The 8,980-nt window shown below is 35.0% G+C and overlaps 2 protein-coding genes across 2 annotated transcripts; both read left to right on the plus strand.

Moving 5' to 3' along the window:
- Positions 1 to 712: 712 nt before the first annotated feature.
- LOAG_10167 (Nedd4 WW domain-binding protein 2) lies at positions 713 to 2,325 on the plus strand (the record flags this gene model as incomplete). The annotated part of the gene is made up of 3 exons (XM_003145694.1): positions 713 to 853; positions 1,418 to 1,569; positions 2,082 to 2,325. 3 exons carry the CDS (start codon positions 713 to 715, stop codon positions 2,323 to 2,325), a joined length of 537 nt encoding a protein of 178 aa, XP_003145742.1.
- A 2,365-nt stretch (positions 2,326 to 4,690) lies between these two features.
- On the plus strand, positions 4,691 to 8,817 carry LOAG_16859 (copine family protein; the record flags this gene model as incomplete). Its single annotated transcript, XM_020449517.1, has 11 exons — positions 4,691 to 4,951; positions 5,060 to 5,154; positions 5,279 to 5,491; positions 5,828 to 5,930; positions 6,029 to 6,072; positions 6,189 to 6,231; positions 6,617 to 6,943; positions 7,245 to 7,667; positions 7,907 to 8,062; positions 8,251 to 8,376; positions 8,662 to 8,817. The coding sequence occupies exons 1-11, from the start codon at positions 4,751 to 4,753 to the stop codon at positions 8,815 to 8,817; spliced, it is 1,887 nt and encodes a 628-aa protein (XP_020306939.1). The 5' UTR covers positions 4,691 to 4,750.
- Between the last annotated feature and the right edge of the window lie 163 nt (positions 8,818 to 8,980).

Raw genomic sequence — 8,980 nt, forward strand, 5'->3', positions numbered from 1 at the left:
CACACACACACACACACACACACACACACACACACACACACACACACACACACACACACACACACACACACACACACACACACACACACACACACACACACACACACATACACATACACATATACACACACATGCACCATCCGTGAAGGAGCGGATTCCGACTGTCGTTGAACAGCATAGTCACAACAGTAAATCGATTGGCGCGCTGCAATCGGCAACGCAGCAATCGGCGTGAAAGGGTGGAAAGTGCGGCGAAGTGATTCGTTAACTCGGGATGGGAGATGTGAGGGCTTAGCCAGTCCACCTCATCTTCCTGCATGTGTCCCAGATAAAACATCAGAAATTGTGTCACGTGTCTCCTCATCTCCATTAATTATTTTTATCTCTTTCATATAGTTCGTAATTATTCTCATATCAGTCAGCAGTCTACTTCTGCCTTAGTTTTACTGTTTCACGTGACGTGATATGTTGCAAGGGACAGAAGTTCTGGCTGTTTCTGTTGGTTTTGCATAAATAACAGGATTAGTGTGCTGACATCTCAGAAAGCACTTTCTTATTTCAAATGAATTATCTCCATTACTTTGCAACTTCTCAGACCAGAAAATCACTTTCAGTTATCGTTATTTTGCAGATCGTCCTTTCTTCTTTTTGGTAAGCCGTTAGATTCTTTCATTAATTCCGTTACTGCTGTGTTTGGTGGTACCATCGATGTATGGGAGAACGAACGAATATGGGGAACTGCTTACCGTTACTGTTCCCGAACTTATTGCGTAGTGACGATCACTCTCCATTGGAAGAAGTCATTGATACTACTAGCGGCAGCAGTACCATGATGAGACATCCCGATTCAGAGGTTGTTTAAACCGTAACGCTTGATAGCTAGGATTTGATGGATTACTTCATAATATGCTGTCATAACTGTGTTATATCGCCCACTATTGACAATTAAAGAACGTTCATTCCACCTGCATAGGATCAGTCGAGAAGTTTCGAAAAGTTAGCTCCCTAAAGGCGAGTTACTGTTCTCACTTCAACTGCTTGTATTGAAGCTAGTGCAATCGAAAGGCACCTGAAATATTATGATTGTACTGTTATAATATATAGTAAGGTATGGAGAGCTGTCTATAATATAATAAAGTTTCGAAGCTGGTATTTGTATGTTCATGTCTAAAGACTTTCCAAAGTTTGTGTAAAAAACTTTGATTGGAAAGAAGTTCGAAGGATTTTTTCAGAAAGGATTTTTCTAATTAGAACGTTTTCTAAATTCTATCATTCAAAGCTTCATTTTTATTATTCATGGAAATGGATTACTCAATGGAGTTCTTTTTTTTTACCTCGTTGTTTTCGCGTTGGTTTATGTATGTTTCTAAATATCATGTCTTTTCCATTAATATTTCATTATTTTTCTTTTTTTTAGGTACAAAGTGTATACACGAATGAACTTTGGAACAACGAAAGAAGGCGGCAAGAATTGTCGATGAAAGATCCTAAAAAGGCGCACGTGTCAGCCCTGCTGGAACAGATTCCTGCTGATACGTATAAGATAGAAGCAAAAATGAGAGATATCGAGTAAATATATTTTTCTTGTATTCTCTTTCTCCTTGACTAAATTATCCTTCAGTATTTGTTAGTGTACTGGGCTGGTTGTAAATGGAAATACATACGTGACAGCGTTACTTTAAATATCAATTTTGATATAATTGATGTTTCTCGTAACGCTGTTGGCTTATTATAGTTTGAAGCAAATCTCAGAATTTTAGATATTTTTACTTTCTTTTCTCTGAGGCAGAGCAGAAGAATGTTTTATGGAAAAATTGTGTCGCTTCATCCTGATTGATTTTTGACAAATTTGATTATCGTTTAATGAAGAATGATTTGAACGCTAGAACGTTTCCATACCCTTCTTAATGTTGAAAGAAATTTTTTTCGATCTTCTACTGACAGCAATGGTATGATTTTAGCAGTTAAAAAATGGGATAATGGTGAAATACATGAGTACTAAATAAGTAATTTTTTGATTTTGATTAATAACATGCTTTTTTTTTAATGCTGTGAGATATAAATCTTGTTCTGTCTTTCAGATGCCCAATTTGTATGGGGGATTTCGTTGATGGCGATCTGATTCGTTACTTGCCTTGTATGCACTGCTACCATAAGGACTGTGTGGATGAGTGGTTGATGCGCTCGTTTAGCTGTCCATCTTGCATGGAACCCGTTGACTCAGCTATGTTATCATCGTTTGCTACACATACACTTCGAGGTTTAGAGACATTGGCTTGTTCTCCGGCTACATCTGGTATACATCATAGTCTACCGCCTACGTAGCTAATTCATTCATTTTTTTTAGTTTCACTTTTGGTATAGTGTTTTTGTTTTCTATTCAAAAATCTCAGAAATTTGGACTATTTTTCTTTTCTGTTCTATGAGATGGTGCAAAAACATGGTATGCTCGAAGTATTCCGAGAGCAACTAGCAGCTTACTGCAAGGTATTATTTTGTGCTCAGTTAGCGAACCTTTTAATCTTATCTTTTATATGTGTCTATGTGTATGTACGTATCTGTATCTGTATCTTGTGTAAAGGATGTAAAAGACTTCCTGCAGAACTAAATCTCTGGCGAGCATCATCTGGCTTGGATTATGGCTACTGAGGAATATTGGAAGCAGCATTTTCCAACATTACTCTGGTATATAACTCTTTGGTGTCGTTTTCAGTTTTAAGATGCTTTTTTATTCTACTTCCTTCTGTTTTACATTATCTCAGAAAAGCTGGAACATTCCTAAATATGGCTTTTTGCTCGTATAAAAATACAAAATTCTTTAGCATTATTTGTTCTTTTAATGCATCGCATCTCTAAAGTTGAGCACTTTTGTACTGGCCATCACCATATATGTCAGGATTGGTCGTGTTGTATTAGTCATCGAAGTTCTTCGGTTTAATCCACTTGTTCAAGTTGTCACTGATTCAACTTCCCAGTCCTAATCGACCGATATATGACGCATCTAAAGGTTTCAAATTAACATTTTGGCATTTTCTACTGAATGTACTAAATTTACAGTTGCTTGAGAAACAGTTTTACAGTTATGGAATTGCTGGCGGTTATCAAAACTGCAAAGGAGTAATAGGTCTTAGCATTTATAAAGGGAAGTTTTCGTCACTATTACCGCAAACTTTTTTTTTGATTCCATTTTCTGGAATTTTAGATGCTTTCCATTCACCTGTCGGGTATGAATGACCAATCATACAGTTTGCTTTTAACAATTTTTGTTTTTTCAATTCATTGGCTTAGTCACATTACCGGTTGTGTATGCTTGTGTTTTATAAGTTTAATTTTAATTCTCATTATTTCCCGAACCATTTATTCTTCCGTCTTCAACATTCGTTTAATATTTAATGTTTAGAGTTATACTTATATAAAATTTTTATTTGATCTTATATTTTTGAAGAATAACTTTGCTACCATCTTTTCCTTCTTCCTTTTTGGATGATTTAAATGGATCATTATACCAAGGAATGGTTTCACAGCAGTTCCACTTTGGTAAATTTTCGTCCAACAATTCCTTTCTTTTGTGAATTTTTTAGTGAGCTTTTTTGAATCTGAACTTTTAGTGAGCTTCCTTGAATCTGCTTTGAATCTTGAATCTTTATCGATTGCGTGTATATGATATGGATGTGCTAATTTTTGTAAAAATTTTTTGCTTAAGTGTAAATAAATGTAAGTATCATCGTTTTATATGCATGTCACGGTTTTATTTGTTTTGCTTTGGATTTCTCGTTTCGGATTTTAACTGGAACCACTTTCGAAAAATGAATGGCGATGCTGGTTTGGGAACAATCATGAAGGAAGTTATCATTTTGTAAGCTGATTGCTATTTGTCTATTTACTAATCTTCCGGTTATTGTTTCTGAGGGAATTATGTCGTTGATTGGGTTTAAAGACATTGCACGCGACGATCTTTGAACCATAAAATTAAGATGATAGAAATTGGGCTGAATTCTACTTCGAATACGTATGTACGTATATCATGATTGTTCATTGGCAAAAGGGAAGTATGTGAACAGGGGCATGAATGCCTAAGAATTTTTTCTTGCTGCAGCTGTAAAGGGTAACAACCTGCAGGGACGAAAGTTGTCTCAAGACTTAAGACTTGAAGCTAGGTTGCGAGGTTGGAGCAGACATATTCTTGAAATTTTCCTCTCACATCGCTCAACAGATCCAGAAAGTAGCGCCTCAGTTTACACACACATACATTACGTATATACATTGTTTCGTACTATAGCTACCACAGCTGCTGTTTTTCCGCATCACTGAGGGTGTTTAGCGATAACAACGAATACACAGAAAACATTTTTCATCCCGAGATTTATCAGTGGGTGGTAAAATCCATCGTGTATTTGATTCATTTTTCCATTCAACCCAACCTTCGTAACCCGTGACTGAATGGTGATAATGAGAATGGATAGAGATGTCAAGAGAAATCTTGATCCGGGTGGACTTAATTATTAGATTGATATCCTTCAAGTTCATCTCTGACTATGGTAAACTAAACCTTGTACTTATGCGTCATTCCAGTTCCTTCTATACCAATGCAGTTTGTTTCAGCTTCAGTTAGAAGAGGTTTCCTTTAATATTTTAATTTGAAAATTCAATGTTTTGTTCATTTTAGAAATCATGTAACGTGCTTGTTTTTTTATAGTATTTTCTGGAACAGATTTCTGAAACGGTCGGGTGATAGTTATAGCAAGCAGAAATGGTATTTTCGAAGGAATTAGGTTACGATCCTGATGAGTGGGAGGAATGTTCAGATTCAGAGCAGTTCATGCTGTTTGGTTTCACCACCAGAATGTTCCTTTCCCTTACTTCTGTTATCTTCACAGTTTTCTTTTTCTGGTTTCTTGAAGCTCGAAAACAGATTGACAAGTCTCACGAAGCGGAAAACCTTCCTCCGAAGGTAATTTAACATAATGATGCTGAATAATTTGCTACAAATATTTTCTCATTTTTAAAATTCCAGCAGAGACTTAGTTATCTTTTGGCACTTTCAATCTTTACATTTCAGGACATGATTAGGGAAGAAGTGAATAAGTTGAAAACCGGCAAGGAGAAATTGGAAAAAGTGGGAAAACTGAGGCAAGCCGAAGCAAATTTCAGCAAGTTTGTTTTGCAAAAAAAATCATAAGTCACAAATATGATGATAAGAATATTGATAAAGAGGATCGTTGCTATAAAATGATCGTTTTAAAACAATTTTTAAAAATTTTTATTGTGATCCTTTGAGGGAAGAAACGGAAGCATTGGAAGAATGGCAGCGGGAAGTGGCACGGATGGAGGAATTACGGTTACAAGATCTATATGAGCATGTAATAGATGGATCCGGAACGATGTCCGAGATTGAAACGGAATCTCAACTTATTGATCGCTTTTTACCTGCTGATCATATATCAATGGAAATAAACAGCGACGAAGTAGAACAGTTTCAGCAACTTCCAAGGCTAGTTTTTTTAAAGAAAGAAAATCATTTTTTAAATCAGGAAAAAAATATTTTGAAAAATAGAAAAATAACAAACAAAATGTCTTGGACAATGTGCCTGGGTTTTCAAAAACTGAAAGGAAAATAAAATTCACTAAAAAAGTGTTACGTTTTCGTTTTGAAAGTGTTACGTTTTCGTTTTTCCGTTGAAATACTGAACCTAACTATAAATCAAAGGTGAGAGGAAGCCTGGCAAAGAAGGAAATTAAGTTAAAAGTGTTAATGTGAGAGGAAGTCTGGCAAAGAAGAAAATTAAGTTAAAAGTATTAATCGGTCCAATTAAGGAATATTTCTTAGGGAAATGAATCAAACGTCTTCACTGATAACACCGAAGGGATTTACCTTTGAAGCCGCAGTTCATTCCTCACCATACACAGAGGATGTTGTCGTCAGCATACAGGTTGCTCATTTTTCATACCAAAGAAATTTTTTGGTAACTTTTTTCATCAAATATACTCATTTTTATTGGCTCAATCTGAATGACTTGCATGATTACAGGATGCAGCAAATACTGTTGTGACAGGCAGCGAACGAGGAAATGGGTTAATTTTCTAATTTTTTTTAATTCGTCGTTTTTTGACTTTTTATAACTAGCAAATAATTTTCCTGATTGCTATGAGTGTTAACTTAAAAAGGTTCTTAAATTGAAAGCTTGCAGGAGCGGTAACAGTACGAATGGTTGGGAAGCCCCAGCTCAATCGGTAACTCTTGAACATTTTCTGAGTATGTGTACAAGATGAGTCAAACTTTATTTGGGACTTTTCTGCATTTTAAAGTTGAAATTTCGCCAATAAATATTTATTATTTTATTTACGATTTAATTGGAAAAGTATGAATTGTTTGAGTTAATTGTGAATACATCAAAGTTGCCACTAATTTGATTATTTAACTCTTTAATTCTTGACACTTTTCAACCATTTTTTTCACATCTAAACTCTATAAATTTATAAAATTGGCTTTCACAAATATTATTTCGAGTTTCATAAAATTTAACTGACTTTCATGAAGTTTGATAAATGAAATGAAAATGATTGATATACACATGACAAGTATAAAGAACAGATCAGATTATATGTTTGTATTCAGGAATTTTTTATCGAACGAGTTCAAGACTTTATTTACAAAGCAAGCGATGCCGAAATGAGTGATGTATTGGCGCAGGATATTCGAACATCGGTGGAAAACGACGATGATTTTGTCAAAGTTTATAAGGATGAGTTACAAAAGAGTGGTATTGGAATATTACAAGAACAGATCATTGAACCGAGCAGACAAACAACTGATACATTAAAATCAACTCTTCCTGATACTTGTATTCAGAAATCACTGGAGCAAAGACAGCAACCAGTGATAACTGAATTGTCATCTGATCAATTATCTGTTGCAGTGGCTGTGGCAGATTATCAACAGCAAGTTAGTTTTCTGAGTATTAGTACTTTTACGAGTCAAATAATTAAGCTTTACTGACGAATGTTTTCCAAACTTTCTTGTTCTTAATTCTGTATGCTTTATCGGTTTTTAATTCTCGACTAGTCATTAGCTCAAATTTCATATTTTTGCACTTTGACCTTTAATGGACTTCAGATAGCAATGTGGCATAGTTATATTATTTCAATCCTTTGAATAGTCTGGATTTTGTTTTGCAACAACTTTATGTCCTGAAATTTTAATAATTAAAATTGAAATTTCATAATTCTTGCTTTAAATTCCACAGGAGCTTTTACGGAAATCTGATAAGGAAATTTTTGATTTTATTCCAACAACAACGACAGAAGCAGTAGAGACTGAAAGAACGTATACACCGATCGCGCAAACAGCTGAGCGAGAATTGATGCTAAAAATTTCCGATAACAACATGATGAATGTAGATAAAAAGCCTATGGCTCCGATTACAACCACAGGACATCAGTCGCTCACAGAAGGAGAATGTAGAAGGCTAGTAGAGGCAGAAATGTACATACAAGATGCCATCGAATATGTAACCAGTGGCATTCGCTCCGAAGTACCCAGTGGATTCATAATTGAAGAGGAGATGTGGGATAAGACAGGTGGACATGGTAGTATCACCCGTGCTCCTGTTATACAACAACTACCCGCTTCTCCGGAAGCTACAAGTCAGATATTCAGGACCAATGAAGTTAGTATTTCGAAGCTTCCTTGCTTGGGAAATCAGTTACTGGATAGATAAATAAATGTATGATTGAATAAAAGCAGTTGCTCCCTCAGTGAATGTTACTGACTGTGTGGTAAACAATTCATCTTATTCATCCCTCATTATTTGGATAGGAACTGTTTATTTGTCAGATATATTTTATGAGCTAGATTTTGAATTAATTTCAATCAATTTCAAACTGATTTTAAAGCATGCAGTTTAAGATATTTGAGAAAGTAGAAGAACCGGTAGAAATAGATGATGCGATGACATATGCTCCGGAGATACAGTCCATTGAAATCCCACCCGATGAAGCAAGTATCAATAGTGAAAATTTGTTGGAATATTTCGACCAAGTTGCTGCAGAATGCACTGATGTCGTTAGTAGTTTTTTTTTTGGTTTCACTTTCTGATTGTTAATTTTTGAGGTTCCAAAAATTTATTTTAATTTTCAAGAGACTTAAATTCTTGTCATTTAAAAATTTCTCCATCGATTATGCATTAGATATATTATTAATGCAAAATGGATTTCACACCATCTTTCACTAGGACACATTTTTGTTTGTAGTTATCGATACCACAGCCAACGAAGACTACTGGAAATGTACCACTCACAAAACCGGTGGAATCATCGCAATCGGTATCTTTACTGAGGAGTTCAAGGAGTTTCACTTCAAGCGGGAGTCAACCGCGGGTATGAATAAAGTATTAACCGCATAAAAGTATGTAGAAAATATGTACTTGAACATCAGTCATGCAGGAGTACCTGATTGGTTGAATTGTTGAAAATTCTACGAAAGATTCATTTTTTATTACAAATAATTACTCCCGTCAATATATGATAAAATCGTGTTAATTTTGATATCTCAATGTATCTGAAATAGTTCGGTCAGTGTGATCATGAAGTGTAGGCACGACAGAATGATGAGATAGAGCACCTGAGTACTAGTTAGATAATCGCTACCTGGAAGCATTTCAGATGAGGAAACGAAGCTCATTGTTAAGTGTACTTGGTGTAACAAGTACACAAGAGATGTTGCTAACTCTAACATCACTTGAAGACTTGTCAAATGCTATGCGTAAAGCCGGTTTACAGTCCACAAATTTAATTTTTGGTAAAAGTTCTAATTTTTAAATGGAAATTAGAATAATTTCGCTGCCTATTGATTAAACTTTATTCAAGTAAATCTTTTCGTATTTAGAAAATTTACACGACGTCCTTAAATTCCCAAACATTTAACTTCATTGAATTTCTATTAATTTTATTGATAAAAACCGATAATGATGACATCATCATG

Source organism: Loa loa (assembly GCF_000183805.2).
Source record: "Loa loa unplaced genomic scaffold supercont3.24, whole genome shotgun sequence".
Classification (NCBI taxonomy): domain Eukaryota; kingdom Metazoa; phylum Nematoda; class Chromadorea; order Rhabditida; family Onchocercidae; genus Loa; species Loa loa.